The following is a 19,200-nucleotide window of genomic DNA, read 5'->3' on the forward strand; positions in this document are numbered from 1 at the left end:
TCAGCAATTCACTCGAAAATAAATAAATAAATAACAAAGGATATTGATCTGAACGGGCTAGGACAGCGCCTAAAGGTAACGCAATCCAAACAAGGCCTGGAACTACGTATATGGCCGACTTAACAGTAATGAGAACAGCAGAGGCCCAAGAAAGAGTTTACAGTTTCCTTCAAACCGAAGAACACGGTACAACGTTTGTGCGCGAATGACACCTGCAAAACTTCTTAAAGCAGTACAACTGATGCTATAATTAATTCGCTTTCACTGAGGAACGCGCAGGTAAAGTGGGATAGGATTTCGAGCATTGGGAGCTGAATCCCAAACTGAAAATGCACTGCTGGAGTTCATCCATTTCTTTGTCATCTCAGGGTAGTGGCGGTCCAATACATCTTTCAGGCTCTCAGTTGTGTTCACCCGTTCCAGACCTTTCTTGGTGTACGTCTCCTCGTTGAAATTGGTTGTGAAGAACCTGTCTGCCTCTAGTCTCCTGGAGATATACACCAATGGCAAACGTTCAGCTTGTGAGAGGATTATTAAGCCTTTATTTATACTGAGAAAGACTAAATTAAGTGAGAGAGGATTCTTTCTATATTGAACTGATTTGAGTGACATTATAATAAACTGCTGCTGCTGCTAGCCTAAGCATACCTCGATGCCATGACGACGAATATGATGAATGCTGTCTCGCTAATGGCGAAACCCTTGATCTTTTTCTCTGCCATGAGCCCCACTAACAAATCCAACTCCTCAACATCGTTACCATAGACCTCACGAAGAGTTTTGATGGATTCAGCATCATCTGTGAGGTCTTCCCATTTGGAGATGGGGATTAACAGGAGGGCCCTCCTGAAAGCATTGTATCTAGCTACGCTTCTTTCCCTGTCCCTAAAAACTGCGTCGCATAACACCCGAGTGTCAAATACGCATCACATCACATCACTGTTTGATTAATACTCTTTTAGGCAAAACTAGAACTCAAAACTCTTTATCATTCTCTAGAATCCAAAGCAAATTAAAACCCCAAAAAATCCTAGAGAGGAAGCAATTGATAACTTACTCTCAAGAGCTGGAAGGTCGACGTGATCAGGCCTTTCGGTTCCATCCGGATTCTGTGGAATAACATCCCTGAGCCACAGAGGATAATTCCAGAGCTCAAGTGCTCCACATGCTTGGTGACCCATTGATACCATTTGCCTGGTGAATCCAATTCCTGACAACACCTTTTCCCCATTTATACCGATCAGATTGGGCATGGCAATCCTGCAATATGAGGATGATCACCGAGAACTTATTATTAGACAAAAAAAAAGAATGTACTGCACTACTTACTTACTACACAGTCTTTTCCTGTTTTCTTTTTGAAATAGGGCAGCATTAATTAGTTATGTATAATGGGCTGCTGAAGATATTCTTTTGTATAAATGCCTAATTAATTAAAAGCAGAGCAATAAGTACTGTTAAAGAGTAATCATACTGTTTGGACAGAGGAGGAGATTTATTGGGTCCTGTTGCGGCATTGGTGTCTCTGACGAGAAGGTCATCCGGCAGGAGGGAGTGCATCCTGTAAACGCTCACAAATTCCTCAGTCAAGGAGTAAGGTACCCCATGATTCTCAGGCTTCTTCAGCCCCACCAGACCGCTCAAGATGGCTCCTCCAACGTGCCCAAATGTATCCTTAAACTTCTTTCCCAGCAAGCCATACCTATTTTTCAATTATCATTGGGTTCATTTAAATTGCGGAAGAAACCAGAGTCGATCTCAGACGCTAATAATTCAATAATGACGGATAAGAAGCTTAGTAGTAGTATAACATATAGTGGGAGAATGTTTAACATAGACCGGCGATGCGAGCCCCATTTTTGGGACCTGCGTATTTGTCTCACGGTGCCATATATATATATTGAATGCTTAGTTCTCTTAGTCATCGTTTATGCTATTAATTTCCCTGTTTCAGAATTGACATAGGTGTATGCTGGACTGCTGAATCTGGAAACCACGTTCGGAAAAAATAATTTATCATTGTCATTGGCACGCACTTGTAGGAGGGGAAGGACTGGAGTAGTGTGTGTATATGTGTGTGTATATATATATGTGTGTGTGTAGTTGTTACCAATTAGCCCGCATTGCTGCATGCAGAGTGTCGGTTTTGAGGAGCTCAACAGTCCAATCAATGGTGTGGATCTTTGCGATGATAGCAGAAGTCACCAGTCTTGCATGCCGATACAATTCCTCGTCTCCCAGCTCCGGATATTCCTTCTGCTCCGGTAATTTAATTCCATTCAACACCACAAAAAGTCAGAATAGATATTTAAAGACCATATTTATTCAAAAGCCAATTCGTGTATTCCTAAATATTCGAGTACTGAGCCGTGACATGATTAGAGATTATCAGTAGTACTGGTTGGTTAATAAGTTAATTTAAGTGCATGCATCAATATATATATAATTAATGACAACCTTCAGGGCATCGCAGACCGAATTATGCTCCATGACAAAGAGGGCCTGGAGCAGAGATACGCCGGCCCAGCTGTTACGGACGTCGCCGGAGATGGCACGTCCATCATCATCCTCGTGGAGAAGAAGTCCATCCCTGGATATCTTGAGCTTTCCATCTTTAAAAGTCCTCACTTGTTTCAGGCTCTTCTCGTCACTCCCGTAAATAGCACTCGCATCCCTAACAGTTTACACGCGCAGTACATGCATGCACCAGCACCACTCAATTAATTCATACTCAGCTTATGGTAGCATTAAGGGATATTTTCAGAAGGTTTCTAACAATTTCACTAAACTCTCCTGAGGTTTGAAAAATTACACTTAACTCTCTTGTTTACATAGTTTTAGTAACAAAATCTTAAAATAATATTGACTTGGTCAAATTTTTAAATAAATATCCAAAAATACCCTTGTATAATGAGTTTTAATTTATTTTTCTATACAATTATAAGATGATCTAGTATAATTATAAGGAAAAGGTGCCAAATTTTATCACTATGATAAACAACTATGCCAAATTTTCATGTCCACACCTACTATTTGATAAACAACTACAATAATAAATTTATCACTATGATAAGGTACTTTTGATGGTATTTATTATGAATTTAGATTTATAAGATAGAAAAGAAAATGTTGAAATAATTCATTTAAAATTTATGAATTTTTCGAGTAGTGGGATTATCATTATTTAGTAATGGTTTGGAGCCATTTCCTTTTTGATTTATTGTTAACTTTAATACTGAAAAATAGAAAATAAAGATCAGCAAAAACATTAGATTATATATAAGTTAACTTATCAAAAAAATTACTAGTTCGACATTTGATTACAATAGAAACTAGAGGAAACAGTGGTATAGTTTTATTGGCAAAAAAAAAAAAGGAATAAGAAGGAAAAAGAATGAAAAAATAATTTTAAAAGTCATTCTAAGTATAAGCATACCAAATAAAGGAATTTCATGACTCCTTCTGTCCCATTAAAAATGTCATACTTTCCGTTTTGGAATATCCCAAAACAATTATCATGTTAAAAAAAGTCAAAACACCTTTTAGTCTCTCTTTTCAATATAGCTTTTCTTTCTAACCATATGCATGTTACCATTCAAATTTAAATTTTGAATTTATGGAAGTAAAATTGGAAAGAGAATGACAAATATCACAATCAAACCACTATTTTTAAAAAGTTGGATTCCCCAAACATGACTAAATAAATGGGACGGAGGGAGTAAAATATTTAAGAACAGTATTGTCATTTTAAATGATAAGAAGGTAGGTGTAATTTTTAAAAGTTTGAGGTAGCTAAACAAAATCGTTAATAACCTCAAGGGAAGTTTCTGAAATTATCCCTAGTATTAAACTATATATTAACACATGCATCCTAATTCAAAAAGATAATTAAGAAGAAGCTTGGCTTTGCTGTTGACTATACTGAAATTTCTTACCACCAAGGTGTTCTGCGGTTCAAGTGACCGGTCTTAATCTCGTAGAAGCCTGTAGGAACCTCCTTCGTCTTATAAAACTTGAAAGACTTGAGAGGGCACTGGCTTGCGATTTCAGCCGGTGCAGTAAGTTCAATCTGAACCCGACATTTCAACTTTGATATTAGCGATATGGCCCACCGCCAACGTTATCAAATTATATAGGAGTAATATATACTTAAACAGATAAACACAAACAGACGTCGTGCGCCATCAAATTAATGCCGTCCAACAAAGAAGTTTACTAGTACCAGCTAGTATAAGTATATAATATATATATGCCCATTTTTTATTTATATACAAGTATGTGTGTGTGTGTGTGTGTGTTGAGCAGGACCTGTTGGGTATCTTCTAAGTGGTCGATCCAGTCGTGTATCATGAATTGTATCCAGGAAGCTGCGATCATGTTGAATTGCTTCCCCGTATCTTTGAGATTTCTACGTGCTAGAAGCTTTGTTGCGACCACCATAGGATTCGGCTTCAATAACTGCATCATGCATATATTTAACATTTATTGACGTAAACAAAATGTTTCTGCAATTAGAGCTAATCAATGCTCAAGGAAACTTGCTTTTGCAGAAAATGGAAAAAGACACGATTAAATGGTTATGGCTCCCAATAGAAATCATAAGAATCGTAACTAGGAAGCTAAATCATTTCCACTTGCCAATGCATGAAATTGCAGAGGCAAGAATACGGATTTCGAGATTTGGTGCGAAGACTACATGGATCTGCCTCTTGTTAGTTCCAAAACATTTGCCAGCAAACAAGTAATTGAAGAAGCAAGCAATATATACTTGAATATATATACCTTGTTACGCTGGTCAACGGGAAGAACGTTCCTCCCAAAGAAGGAATCTTCGCTACCAGCACCTTCGTTGAAGGGATCATTAAACTCTCCGTCGGCCGTCCTAAAAGGAAAATCAGCCGGGTTGAATCGAACACCTGTTGGCGTTTTGCCAACGTTGAACAAATTGTATTCCTGATGCAGGTGGCGACGAATGCCCAGATATATTAGCCCCAGGAACACCGGCAAACGATGCCAAATTCCCAGCTTGTCCACGAAGTGAATGATCTGCATCATGTCAAGGACCAAACATTAAAGTGAATGAAGTAGCAGCTAGTTCATCATCTAATGTGTGTTAAAACAGTTTAACATTAATGATAAATGAATGAACCTCATCACATCGCTTATGATTTCATCACACAAATAGAAATAGTAGTTCAAGTGAATTGATAAAGTTTAACAATAATAATAATGGCTCATAAACTGATGAAGGATTGTGTGGAGGAGGAATAAGCAAGAGAACTAATTATTACGAGAAAGAGAAGCCTGTCAACGAGAGTCATCCGCTTTACAACTTCATGGAAATCTTTGTGGATGAAGTTATGAAAAGGGGCCACCAAGACGGCCTTAACAGAATTAGCTACTAGTGTAGCCATACTTGTTCGATCGATTTTGAGCTTAACTACGGATCGATCTCCCTGTTATGTTAATGTTATATCATATATGAGAAGAAGAAAATGCGCATCGATTTATAACATCCACGGACCCTGGCCTGCTGATTGGCTGCTTGGAATGCAGGTCACGGACTCACGGGCCTCACGGCATTGGTAATCTATCTTGACTTTTACAGTTTAATTAACTCCCTCTGTGACTAGTCAAAAACTATATGTATGTTATAGCCAATCTAGGGGCTCCAGGATAGGACTACAAATCTATCTTTTCTTTTACTCCCTCAAAATCACTAGTCAAAAAGTACATGTACGTTATAGCCAACCAAGAAAAAATTTTTTTTTTTTTTTTTTTCAGAAAAAGCTAGATTTTAAAATGTAGATAAAGAGATTTGATTTTTTAATCTACGTTCAAGTATAATTTTAAAATTCTCATGGTGGTGGTCAACTACTTTAGGAATAGATAGTTCTGCTGTCTGAATTTGATTGTTCAATTTTCAAACGTTAATGACACAGAAACTGAATAGTCACAAACGCAAATTTGGCAGATTTAAATAAAAGATTTCTTTCAAAACTGAATAATGCGACTTCGCAGACGCTTGTCTTATCTTATTTGTGTTACTTACCAATCGCCAATTACTGCAGAGATAGAGAGTGGTTTAATTTTAGACCCCACCTCATACTTGGGTGGAATGGACGGCTGCTGTGCTGTTGTATGTCTAGCACACTTCGAGGATCTTCGCCGCCCCGGTTTTTGTCAAATTTTTATGCTTTTTTCGCGGCAACGGATTTTCTGTCCCACATCCTATGTTACTCCCTGTCTCATTTTTTATTATATTACTATTTGTCTTATATAAATATCATATTTTAGTTCTTTTTTGTTTTCTTAAGATCCAATAACCATTAACTAAGTAATACAAAAAATTTAACAAACTCAAAAAATTAAAATACATAAAAAATGAGATTTTTTATGAATTTTCTGCTTTATTTTCTAATTTTCTATTATATATTACTTTTTTGAAACTGTTATATTTAATTTTTATTCAATGAATAGTTATTGGATTTTAAGGAAACAAAAAAGAATTAAAACATGATATTTATGTAGAAAAAATAGCAATATAATAAAAAAATGGAACGAGAGTGGTACAGAATGTAGGACAGAAGATCCGTTGCGATTTTTCGCTTGCCATGCCATCAACCAAATTGAACGTCCTTTGGTTGAGCATATCCAAACATACGGATATAGTCCAGAGAGATATAATATTATTGTTTTCAATTCAATCCCATTACGGCATTACGCTATCGTTTTCTTATTTCAAATGTAATAATGATCGGCTGTGGACTGCGATATTGCGGAATTTCTTGGGTGAATCCAAATGTTAATTTAAGAATAGGATGCAGTCTAGAGAGAGAATTTTTAATTCAATCTTTAACGTTCCCGTTACGCTATTGATTTCTTATTTCAAATATTAATAAAGATCGCCGTGGACTGCGATGCTTTCTTCTCGCAAGCGGACGAAATGTCCAAGTATGAAATTTCTCGTGAGAATCCAATTACGGTAGGTACAGCACATGCCAAGTGTTAAATATATTTCCCACATGTAGACTGTGTTAATATCACGACGCTACGTTTTACTTTTCAAATTCGTGTATCAGAGTATTTGTAGATCTGAAAATTTATTAATACTTTCATAGTTTTTTAGGATAATTTAGAAACCTCCCTTGAGGTCTTTGACTATTTCACTTAACACCCCTTAACTTTTAAAAAATTGTCTTCCATACTTTTAACTTTTTATAACAAATGGTTAACCCATTTTAAAATATACTACTATTTAAAAACTCATTTTTGGATAGAGAAGACGTTTTTATTTCAAAAGTGTCCATTGTTGTCCTAGTTCTTTTCTAAAATTGAAAGCACGCAATAAAATGTTGAAAATAGAGGCAAACTATACAAATGTATAATTTTGACCGACACAATATAACATTATTTATTTTAACGTACAAAATAAAAAAAAGTCGTAAGACTCTATTCAAAGTGTTTTCAAGCCAAAAAAATATTATTCCTTTGTTGCTATTGTGAAGTACTTTCGATTAGTTTGACGACATTTTCACGTTTTTAGAAATTTTAAAATTTCTTGTTTAGATCGATGGCTTGAAAACCAAAAAAAAAAAGAGAGGTAAAGCGTTTACACTTACCAACCCATTTGAGGTTTTTCTTTCCAAAGACAACAATTATTTTTTAAATTCAAAAGTGCTTTGTAGATGAATTTAAGGATTTTATGAATTGTGTAAACAGTTTTTAAATTTTCTATTTCTTGTCTAGATTAATGGCTTGAAAACTTGAAAAAGATAAATTCTTAACTATATATTAAGTAACTTAATTGAGGTATCTTTAAGATACAAAATGTTATTTTCTTCATTGTAATACTCGCAGATAAATTTCGTCGGTTTTCTAATTTATTTAGAATGCCTATTATATTTATTGTGTAGACGAATGACATGAAAATTATTAATAGGTCTTTCAACCTTATTAACACTCTGTAATTCCTAATTAAAAAATTATATCATCCAAGCTTTTAAAAGTTAAGGGATTAACTTGATTTGTTATGAAACTAAAATAATTCACAAAAAGGGTAATATTGGAATGAAAATATATTTTCTATCCACTAATGAGTTTTTAAATACTATATTTGAAACGGGTTGATATTGTTACAAATAGTTAAAAATAGGGAGGCAAGTAATTTTTTAAAATTTAGAGGTATTAAGTGATATTATTACAAAACGTCAATAGAGGTTTCTAAAATTATCCATAATGTTTGCTCCAAATTAAGCGTTCACTTCCCGTTTGGCTGCTCTTCGGCATAAGCTTCCGGTATTTTATCGGCTGCCCAATGTGTCAAAGAAATTTTATTGGCTGCCGCTTCTTCTTCATAAAAACAAATCAACCTGTCTGCTTGAAAGATACAAATTGAAGCCTTTATATTATTCTGACATCTAGAAAACGTTGACACTGTCATAACGTTGAAACTTGAAAAATGCTGGCTGTCGGGCTTATTCAGTCCCCGACAGCAAAGAAAAAAAAATTTTAAATGCTGACAAGTCCGTCAGCCAATCTGTCTTCTCTCTCCAATAGCCCACGTTCGATCCTAGTCATCTTCTTTTTGTTGGGCAAAACACTCAGCTCGGATCATATTTTAGTTATTAAATTATTTTTTTAATAATTATCACTAAATAACTTAATCAGTAAATTTGTGACCATTTAGTCGATAATTGTTCTAAATCTGTGAAATAGGATCGTGTAGTTGTTGGACAAAATTATTCCCACACTTTATTACAACCATAAAAAATAAAAAGATAAATAAAATTTAATTTATTATAATTTACAAATAAAATATTGCGTAGTTATCCAAACAATGAGTAAGAGAGAATGATAGAGAAAAAGAAAAGAGAAGAAAGTAGCTTTCGTTTCTTTTTAAAAAAAATATTTTGAACTCAATTTATTTGATATGTGAATTAAGTGTCAAGTTAGAGTTAATGTAATCTTTTTATAATTATTAGGGGAGATAAGTGATATTTTAAAACTTTAAACGTGTCAAGTGATTTTTAAAAAAAATCTCAAGGGAGGTTTTTGAGATTATCTCAATCGGTAAAGAAACAATTTTGGGCAACACTAAGTATTCAAACTTGTCGAGGATGTAGACACAAACAAATAATAATATATGAAAGATGCATTAAATGGACCACCAGATGATAAGCACCAATGGCCACAATATCTGCGGAATCTTGTCAAAAATCATGATAACAATAATATATTGAATTACCTTGGACTTGAACCCGTGGCTGTCCAAGGTCGCTAGTGGGAACGCGGAGCACTCTTTTAGTTTGATGTGCCGACTCGGTTCTAAGGGTTTGAGTCGGAACATGTTCCGAGTTATATATATATATATTAAAAGATAAAATATACCATAATATCTGCAGAACTTGGAAATTTCGGAAATGGAAAAGTGAATTTCCTCGAAGCTGCCCACAAAGGCCATCATATGATTCATATTTAAAAGATGCGCTCAAAGGAATCAAGCGGCAAACAAGGAATCAAAGATGCGCACAATGGCCATCATATTTTTTAAAAAATTTTGCTGTCACGCTTACTGCATTTGAAAAAATATATATTTCTTTGTTGCTGTGCTTCGTCAGTCAGCAGCCCAACACTTAAAAAAATTTTTTTTTTCTCTTTCCTGTCGGACTGACTAATCTCGACAGGTATGGTTTCATACCATACGCATCTTAGAATAACATTATTGTTTCGATTTTTTATTTTCTCAGCAATAATCCAAGAAATTAGCCCTCTTCCTCTTCCCCGCCCCTACCCCCAACCCCTCCCCATTCCCTGAAGATCGAGGCCAGATAGTGACAAGAAGGACATATATAAATAAATAACGAATTTAGGCCCATACAGAAAACGTCAAAAGGTCCAGTCCACGGTCGACGCGGTGGAGTCACACGTCAAATCATAACATCAGGCCTAAGGTCTGGGTAAAGTGAAGGAACTCATTTGTGAGCCCAATTAACCTACGGCTTAGCGGGCCCAAATCCTATTACGTACTTTCGCCTCTTTCAGCTTTTTCTGCTTCTCATCGCCAAAACAAAGGCCCTTCTTCACCATCAGTCATCAACCTTCTCGTTACAGTACTGCTACTACTAAATTAGGATTGGTACTATTAAGCTTTTCGGTTTAAATCGACTTGGGTTATACTGCACTTGTGCTAGTAGTTTTCCGTTGCAATGGCAGGCTTAAAGAGGAAAAGAGGCCGAAAACCCAAAAATTCCATTGCTCAGAACGCCAACACCACTACTTCCACCGCCGCCGTGTACGACGGCGGAATACCTCCAAACCCTACTTCCGAAGCAACCAGCCAAGAACCTCCTACCCTACGCCGGGGCCGCGGCCGCGGCCGTCCCAAGAAACAAGTTGAGGACCCCAAGAACGATGGTGGAGCATCACCGGAGAGACGGGGCTCGAGGTTGCCTGATCATGCTCACATCAATGGCGGCGGAGGGGAAGGGGAGTTTCTGGCTTTCGCGGCTGCTCCCACCGGCGACCCCAGGCATGCGGCGGAGGTGGCCCACTCGGCGGCTAAGGCCGTGCCGTCGATGGACGCTGTGGTGAAGGTCTTCTGCGTGCACACTGAGCCGAATTTCTCGCTGCCATGGCAGAGGAAGCGGCAGTACAGCTCCAGCAGCAGTGGGTTCATCATTGGAGGCCGGAGAGTCCTCACCAATGCTCACTCTGTGGAGCATCACACTCAAGTCAAGCTTAAGAAACGCGGTTCTGATACTAAATACTTGGCTACCGTCCTTGCTATTGGCAACGAATGCGACATCGGTATTTCTTGTTTATTTATTCTGTGTTTGGGGGGAGAATTTTGTGTTACCAAATTCGCAATTGCATATGTGCACTAACTAGCTACTGTGAAGGTGATTCATCATTGGTTGGCATTCTTTATTGGAGCATCAGCTTTTAATTACAATTATTCAGTTTCTTGATTTAGAAGAGTAATCTCGACGACAAATTTAACTTAGCTTGCATGATTGTTGATTGAAAAAAAGAGGCAAGGAAAAGCCCATTCGGGGGGAGGGACTAATGTAGTTGGATTTCCAATTCCTTTTGGGACTTACCTGTGCTTTGAATTGTGATGAGGTAGCTATGCTGACTGTGAGCGATGATGAATTCTGGGAAGGAGTTACACCAGTTGAATTTGGAGATTTACCTGCATTGCAAGATGCTGTGACTGTTGTCGGTTACCCTATAGGGGGCGATACAATCTCAGTGACAAGTGGAGTTGTTTCGCGCTTGGAAATTCTTTCTTACGTTCATGGGTCTACTGAGCTTCTTGGACTGCAGGTCATGATTCAACCTCTTCGTTCCTCCTCACTGCAGGATTCTGAAACTTCTGTTGGTTATGTTGTTTTATGGTTTTTCTTGTTGTAATTTCTGATAGGGTGATTTTACAGATTGATGCTGCCATAAACTCTGGTAATTCAGGTGGCCCTGCCTTTAGTGATAAGGGCAAATGCGTGGGTATTGCATTTCAGTCTCTCAAATATGAGGATGTCGAGAATATTGGTTACGTGATACCAACACCAGTAATCATGCATTTCATTCAAGATTACCAAAAGAATGGGGCATATACAGGTAGCAGGTCCAAAAATGTTATTCTATGTTTCATATATTATATTGCTGTCTTTTCCAGAGCCTGTGAGGTAATTGCTTCTCTTTGCCTCATTATGGACATTGACAACATTCCAGGATTTCCTGTGCTTGGGGTTGAGTGGCAGAAGATGGAAAATCCTGATCTGCGCATGGCAATGGGCATGACATCTAACCAAAAGGGTGTACGCATACGAAGAATTGAGCCCACTGCTCCAGAATCTCATGTTTTGAAGCCTTCTGATGTCATTATCAGCTTTGATGGGGTGAATATTGCAAATGATGGAACAGGCAAGCCTTAATTACCACCTATTGTCATGACTAATAGATGCCAAAACTTTAGTTTCATTAGCTATGATCTTTCAGTGGCCTATTGTTTGCAGAAGATTGAGTTGGAAATTTGCCAGTCATTTTTATTTGCATCATCTAAACTTGAATAGTAGAGTGTGTTTGGATAGAAGATTATTTCGAAAAATTTTTGGAATAATTAGTTTAGCACTTTTTGTGATGTGATGTATATGAGATAAAAGGATAGTTGGGAAAATAAAATAGGTGGTTGGAAAATGTGTTTGTGACGCAAGAATTTTTTTTTTTTTTGCAAATAATGACCAATCCAACTCATGAGACGGTCTTTTTTGTAGTAGTATATAATGTACTGCATAAAGTTTGCTGTGTTATTTTTCTTCTCATCTCCTTTTCTTGAAGTGTTTGGATAAGCATTTGAGTGTTTATTTTAGTCAAGCATAGCTTCACATATGTGAGCAGTTAATATGTATGTATATCCAGATGAACTATGCTGGAATTCTGCAGTTCTCAGTATTGTTGCAGAATCATGGTTTCAAGAGGTGACAGCTTTTACACATGCTAAATACAACATTTTTGAGAACTACTAGTGTTGTTTAGAGACTTCTAGTCTTTTCTGAGGGTAGCTTGACTGGTTTCCTGTTCTTTTCTTTTTAATAACTCAGAGCATTCATTCTTATGTGGTGTCAAGTCCTTTACATGCTATTCTCTTTTGTGTCTCTCCAGATATTTATTAGCATTGCGCTTTATCTGGAACTCATTTCCTTGTTTTGTGGCATTTTACTAACCTGCTTGGAGGAATAATTCAAAAGTGAATTGGTTCCATCAACCATTGCCTTCTTCGTCTTTTCCACAAAATTCTAGATTGCAATCCTATTTTTGTTGTACATGTTGGCTACTCCACAACTTGTAGTTGATCCTTCCTAACTCTAGGTGTGCATTCTCTTCCTTTTCAGTTCCTTTTAGGCATGGAGAGCGCATTGGTTTTAGTTATCTTGTCTCGCAAAAATACACCGGAGATAGTGCTGCAGTCAAAGTGCTCAGGAACTCTGTGATGTTCGAGTTCAGTATAAAGCTGGCAACTCATAAAAGGCTTATTCCAGCCCACATAAGGGAGAAACCACCTTCTTATTACATTGTTGGTGGATTTGTCTTTACAGCTGTTTCTGTCCCATATTTACGTTCAGAGGTGTGTGGCTAATTTAATATCGGACATCCTCGCTATGTTATTTGTCTCCCTTGTTTCTGAAACTATCCAAATTTAGAATTTTCCTTTATCTACCTTGATAAATTTGTTTTGTTGCTTTCTTTTCAGTATGGTAAAGAATACGAATTTGAAGCTCCTGTTAAATTGTTGGACAAACATCTGCATGGTATGGCACAGTCAGTTGACGAACAAGTTGTTCTTGTTTCTCAGGTAAAATTATCTTTACTTTCTTGCATACAAACTACATTTGCAAATTGTTTTTGATCGGACTCAAAGATTGGTGCCTTGTGAAATGTGTATCAGGTGCTTGTCGCTGATATCAACATTGGTTATGAGGAAATAGTCAACACACAGGTTGGTTATAGCTAGGGGCTCAAAACTATAATGAAGCAAACTTCTGAACTTAATTAGTTGACAATGACTGGTATAGGTTATGGCTTTCAACGGAAAACCCGTCAAAAACCTGAAAATCTTGGCTGCGATGGTGGAAGCCTGTGATGAAGAATTTTTGAAGTTCGATCTTGAATATGACCAGGTTCTCTCTCTTTCTGACACACACATACTCTCTCTGTCTGTGCTTCCGTCCCTTCTTTATGCAGCAGGGGTTAGAACTTGAAAATTTGTGTAAATTATTTCGATTTCAAGTTTCACGCTACTATCGGGAGCATGAGGCCTTTGTGCTTACCTATTATTATTTAATGTGGATGGACCTCATTGGCTTTTTATTGTATGCAGATTGTGGTTCTCCAGACTAAATCTGCAAAAGCAGCAACAGCTGACATTCTAGCGATGCATTGTATACCTTCGCCGATGTCTGATGATCTCAAGACATGAAAGCAGGTTGCAGATGTAGGGCCTCCCTAAAAATTCTCTTCCCGTTTGTGCTCTCCTTTTCCCCTTCACTTACATATACGACTTTGCTTCTTACTGTCAACTTTTTGCAGATCGATTGTTTCTTTTGGTTACTTGTATCACAAGAAGATGCTTCCCTACTCCGCGCATCTGATGATCGTGTGACAACATGATGTTTGATTGAGGTTTTCCGTATTACAGCTTAATTCATCTTGCATCAGAATGTAGGGAAGTACAGTTTTGTAGATCATTTAGTTCTATTCAGGGGTTCATGTAAAACACGGAAGCCAATGTTTGATGCGTCTGCACACCACCTTACTGGTTATACAAGTGCAATAGGTAGTTATATACAAATAGAGATGACTAGCTTTAGTTAATGTATAGTTAAAGGGGGATATCAATCTCTGGTCTTTTACTTGTTTTAAGCGTTGTAATTTTGTAACAACGGAAGCTTGTGGTTTGCAGAGGTCTCCAGAAAACTAATATCATCACATTCTTCCATCTCTTCTTTTGTTTTTCCCCACATTACAGTATAGAATCCAAGAGCTATTACTGTTGCTCCGAGAATGCTGCTCAAGAGCCAAAAGAAAGCATGTCATGATACTTGAGCCATGACGTACAGGAGGAGTTCTTCATGGGTTTGAAAGAGGGAGTGAGTTGTTTTGCATACCTTCCTAAATACAGAGCATCACCGAGGATGATGACTCCCATTGCAACGGCAATTACGATGGATAATGGTTTGAACATTGCAACATAGACGGGGCCCTTCAACCGCAAGGCCCAAGTGTGAATTGTGTTGTTCAAGAAAGAACCAAAGATTCCCTGTCCATATCCCGGGAAAGTACTTGTGTCTATAAGTTAAGTCTCTCGTAATTTTACGATATGCACTAACATCCACAAAGGATAAAAAGAGCAAAGCAATAAATTTCTCTTATTACTCACCGAGCAGACTATGGAGGCCAATGCCATGTTAGGCCTAATTTTCCATCTGCTCAGGTCCGGTTCCATGAAGATGCCCGCAAATGCAGCCAAAATGCTGACAAACAAGTTGTAGAAGAAGACTACTGTTATCTCTGCCGGGTATTCCTTCATAATTTGAGCCTGAGATGGTGTAAATTTGGACAATACAATACTGCACTTGAAAACCTTGTAGTAGTAATTTGGTGTTAACCCAAAAAGAAGAAAATAATACAATATAATTTCGTTGTTCTTGGGTGAAGCAATTCAGGGTACATAGACAATTGTACGAGAGAGTCATCAAGAATCAGAATCTCGGACCTGAACGATGTACCACATGGGGACCAAAATATATTCAGCTGTGAGAAACAAGCCACCGAGCTTCCAGTTGGATTGAGCTGTATGGAGATGCTGGGGAATGGGTATTGTATTTCTTAGTTTGATCCTTGGACCATTGTATAGGGTCACCACAAATGCACCTGAAATGGATAATACGGTGCCCAAGACCTTTGCCCGACTGCTTGAACTTCTAAATGCTAACTTTTCCATCCTGCACAGACACAGCCTCAAGTCAGATTGCAACATTCTGTAGATTACGACTCTTATCATAATGTTATGTCTCGGACTAGGAACACTTCGGCAGCATAAAATGAATCACGCCCATGGATAGCACCAAGAAAAGATTTACAGCCATGGAGTTTCTGATCAGTTGGGGCGGGATCAACAATGGGATGATGGTCTAGAGAAATTGGCAGATGCTGCAGTGCTGACAAATTTTACCCTAACGCCAGATAAAGCAGGCTAAGAATTTCCAGGGTGCTTATATTTGGAACTAAGATATCGAGTTACAGGAATTTCTCAAACGTACCGAATGGAAGATACATTACTACTGGTATATCGTAGTAGTATTTCTAATTCCAGTCTGTTCAAGATATTCTAAAAGCGAACCAAGAGAGTGTGATTCTGTGACTCTGTAAGCTATGAAAAGTTCATAGCGAAAATGAGAATATACATATGGGGGAGGTCAAGACAACAAAGATTTGTACGGGGGTCTGGGTCCTTCTTGCGAAAAACGCAGAACCATTGAGGAGATGGCAAAGAAAGAAAGATGAATTTTTTATTTTTATTTTTTTTATCGTAACGATAACATTTGCATAACCTACTTTAGTCTAGTTTAAGAGGAGGAAAAGCCGACGGAATTTTTCTGTCGGAGGAAGCCACAATTAAGCGACAAGATGGAAGAACAAGGTGACCTCTCACTCCCACCAAAATTTAAATGTCCTGGTGATACCAACAGTCTCTTGGGCTATTCGCAAGGCTCCGTTTGGATTGTTTGACCTCCCACCTCCACCAAGATTTAAATGTCTTGGTGATACCAACAGCCTCTTGGGCTATTCGCAAGGCTCCGTTTGGATTGACAAATTTTTTCAAAAACAAATTTTTTAAATACAATGCTACATTAATATACAAGAATTCAAAAAACATCTTATTCATACAATATATTAAATACTTCAAAAAAAATTATAGTAAAATTTTTCATATACACTGTTACAGTAAAAATTTTTTAAAACACCCTAAAAAATAGCTAATCCAAACTGAGCCAATTATTCAGTTGTTGCTGTTTTTTTTTTCCTTAACTTTTTGGGTGTGCGTTTTCTTGGTTTTTTTATTCCCATTTTACAGGTTATAAATTTACACCCATCATGTACTTATTTATTGTTTTAGTTGGCACTCTAATAAAAATGCAACTACTACTACGAGTCTAAAATACATTAAAGTGGAGAAGGTTTTTTTAAATGAAAGGGACCGGACCGGACCTGAAAAGGATGGCAAGTATGAAAGTGAAAGCTGGAACGAGGTTGCTGATGGCGGAAGCAAGCGTGGGAGAACTATAATTTATGCCTGTGTATCCCATTATCTGCGATGTGCACCTAACTTCCATAACGACAAATACAAGCACAAGATTTTAGAGTCTGATAATGCAACGAATTAGGAAATGCATTCAGATAAACCTTCAATCAGTCTCTTTAATGTGAATAGGAAATTGAAATGTGAAATTCAAATTTAAAAAGAAAAAAAAGAAAGATGTACCCAATCAGTCCGAGCAGGAAAATCTTAGAGAGGATGGAGAATTTCAGTGGAGGAAGATCCAGTCTTGAATTTGATCTGACCAAATTGAAAAAAAACAATTAGAGAAACAAAAAGCTGTGCATCGAGATCAATCAAATAAAGAGAGACGGGAAAAAGTAGATGCTACGACTAGAAGCAATTCAATTGATCATCGATCAATTACGAAGCATGTTAGAAACTTGGTACCAAGCAGTAGTATTAAATTATTAACTAAAAACTGATAAGAGTGAGGACGAGGTGGGGAGATGGAGATGGAGATGAGAGACCGGTTGATGAAGAAGAAAGTCGAAGGAAGGAGAAGCAAGGCAGCAGCAAGAGCGTAAGAGTAAACGATAAAGACATGATGGCTCATCCCTTTGACGGTGGCCGCCTTGAACAGCGTGTTCAGTCCGACGTTGGTGCACTCCATGCTCACCATGGCTACCAACGGTACCACTTGTTTGTGACAGTAGTATTCCCTCTCTGCTGCCATCTTCAATTCTTCCTTCCCAGTTTTTTTTTTTTTTGGCTTCTCCTTTCTCTGCATCAATCACGGGACAACACCAGTTGTAAAAACACTCCACCTAAAAGAATAGCAGATTTATACTGCTAGGCTAGGAAATTAGAATTCAGTGGTGCTGCTCAATGCTCATCGAAGAAGAAGAAGAAGAAGAAAGAGAGAGAGCCAAAGATCAGCAAATTGTAGTAGTAATTCGCAAATTTCATCTACCATTACCAACGAGACAGCAAAGTCCTTGTTTCAAAAAAAAAAAACTCTAATAAAAATTATTAAGCCCCCCCCCCCCCCCCCCCTTCTAATCTCCAAATTTTATGAATGGTTTCGTCAACAGGAATCTAATTTCAGATGATTACTTGCCTGCTAAATTTACGAATGCAGAGAGGCTACTATAGTACTAACAACCCATGGAGTGGGGGAGTTCTTGCCTTGTTGGTAGAGTTGAGCAGTTACTTTCTTCTTACCCCCAAAGATTTCCGGGGCCTTTGTGATTGTGATTCTGATTGTGTGGTGCGGCGCGTCATACAGTCACTCGGGTCAAAGAAGGGACTGGTCCCACCATCTTTCTTTCTCGTGTTGTCTTCTGCTAAAAAAGTCTGATTGAGAATATAATGAAAAAAAAAAAAAGAATATAATGCTAGTGACTAGTGAGTAGTGAGTGAGTGAGTGGTACTAGAATCGCACGAGACAAGGAAGGGATCAATGATCAATCAAAAGCTCAAAGGTGGTTGAGGAAATATGACATGTAAACCAGTAGCTGGATTGGATGATCCTCTCCATTACTGTAAAATTAAGTTTTTTTTTTTTTTAAAAAAAAAAAAAGCAAAAAAGGAAAGAAAATTTTAAGACTTTTCATGCAGTAGCATTACCGGTGCTTCTCTTCCATCAACTCTCTTATTTTATCTTCTGAATCTCTTGCATATATACAAAATTTGGCAAAGGCATTGAGCTGAGTTTATAGCAAAAATCCCTTCGGCTATACAGCATGAAAGACCAAAACAGTACTATTATCCCTTTCGTCAGGCTAAAATATCTTTCTAGACCCTGTGGCTCTCTTCTTGTTCATGCAAACAATTCTTTTCTTTTAAATTATGCATTACGAATATTTGAGCTCTCGATTGGGTTTGGTCTGTATGATGTACTTCTTGTTAGGTTCTTGAGAGCGCTGGCTTACCGACGGAAGTGAAGGAATGTGGCAGAAGATATTCACGTTCGTCTAATTTCGTTGGATCTGTATATATATACATACACACATTTTTCCCCTTTGGATTATAGAAAGGAGGCCTAAGGCCTACCAGTTGTTGGTTGGTTGGATCCGTCTAAAATCTCGTGCGTAATGGGTCTCCTTCATATTTCCAAGCTTGATAATGAGTAAAAAGGAGCAATGTTGGCTGCGTTTCAATGATGTGATGGCCTAACCCACAAGAAGGGCATTTGGGGCAGCAACGGGAAACTACCATCTGGAAGGTTAATAAGCAAGATTTGGCTAAAAAAAAAAATTGTAAGATTCAGATTTTATTTTATACATCATTTTTTTACATTATATGTGAGGTCCATTAAATTTTGTTTTATAGTTATACGTTGTGTAAAATAAGTTACATCATGTGTAAACTGAATTACA

At 37.5% G+C, this 19,200-nt stretch overlaps 3 protein-coding genes across 6 annotated transcripts; 1 reads left to right on the plus strand and 2 right to left on the minus strand.

Moving 5' to 3' along the window:
* Window positions 1–5,442, minus strand: LOC113753282 (alpha-dioxygenase 1). Its single transcript, XM_027297396.1, has 10 exons — window positions 5,292–5,442; window positions 4,783–5,046; window positions 4,309–4,458; window positions 3,936–4,069; window positions 2,458–2,674; window positions 2,111–2,256; window positions 1,475–1,702; window positions 1,058–1,260; window positions 649–892; window positions 1–487 (listed from the first exon to the last, which is right to left on the minus strand). The coding sequence occupies exons 1-10, from the start codon at window positions 5,412–5,414 to the stop codon at window positions 262–264; spliced, it is 1,935 nt and encodes a 644-aa protein (XP_027153197.1). The 5' UTR covers window positions 5,415–5,442; the 3' UTR covers window positions 1–261.
* A 4,644-nt stretch (window positions 5,443–10,086) lies between these two features.
* LOC113753047 (protease Do-like 9) lies at window positions 10,087–14,500 on the plus strand. Of its 2 annotated transcripts, none has more exons than XM_027297121.1 (10): window positions 10,087–10,809; window positions 11,129–11,328; window positions 11,439–11,619; window positions 11,734–11,925; window positions 12,894–13,126; window positions 13,253–13,354; window positions 13,448–13,498; window positions 13,575–13,679; window positions 13,880–13,993; window positions 14,089–14,500. In XM_027297121.1, exons 1-9 carry the CDS (start codon window positions 10,209–10,211, stop codon window positions 13,976–13,978), a joined length of 1,764 nt encoding a protein of 587 aa, XP_027152922.1. In that variant the 5' UTR covers window positions 10,087–10,208; the 3' UTR covers window positions 13,979–13,993; window positions 14,089–14,500. The 2 variants fall into 2 exon arrangements, with proteins under 2 accessions (XP_027152922.1, XP_027152923.1); XM_027297122.1 differs by having other exon boundaries at window positions 13,880–13,984.
* On the minus strand, window positions 14,222–18,052 carry LOC113753048 (WAT1-related protein At3g28050-like). 3 transcript variants are annotated; one of them, XM_027297124.1, is made up of 8 exons: window positions 17,940–18,052; window positions 17,350–17,603; window positions 17,045–17,119; window positions 16,771–16,884; window positions 15,275–15,503; window positions 14,939–15,097; window positions 14,667–14,818; window positions 14,222–14,565 (listed from the first exon to the last, which is right to left on the minus strand). In XM_027297124.1, the coding sequence occupies exons 2-8, from the start codon at window positions 17,553–17,555 to the stop codon at window positions 14,418–14,420; spliced, it is 1,083 nt and encodes a 360-aa protein (XP_027152925.1). In that variant the 5' UTR covers window positions 17,556–17,603; window positions 17,940–18,052; the 3' UTR covers window positions 14,222–14,417. The 3 variants fall into 3 exon arrangements, with proteins under 3 accessions (XP_027152925.1, XP_027152924.1, XP_027152926.1); XM_027297123.1 differs by lacking the exon at window positions 17,940–18,052 and having other exon boundaries at window positions 17,350–17,796; XM_027297125.1 differs by lacking the exons at window positions 16,771–16,884; window positions 17,940–18,052 and having other exon boundaries at window positions 17,350–17,792.
* Between the last annotated feature and the right edge of the window lie 1,148 nt (window positions 18,053–19,200).

This window comes from Coffea eugenioides, chromosome 11, assembly GCF_003713205.1.
Source record: "Coffea eugenioides isolate CCC68of chromosome 11, Ceug_1.0, whole genome shotgun sequence".
Lineage (NCBI taxonomy): Eukaryota > Viridiplantae > Streptophyta > Magnoliopsida > Gentianales > Rubiaceae > Coffea > Coffea eugenioides.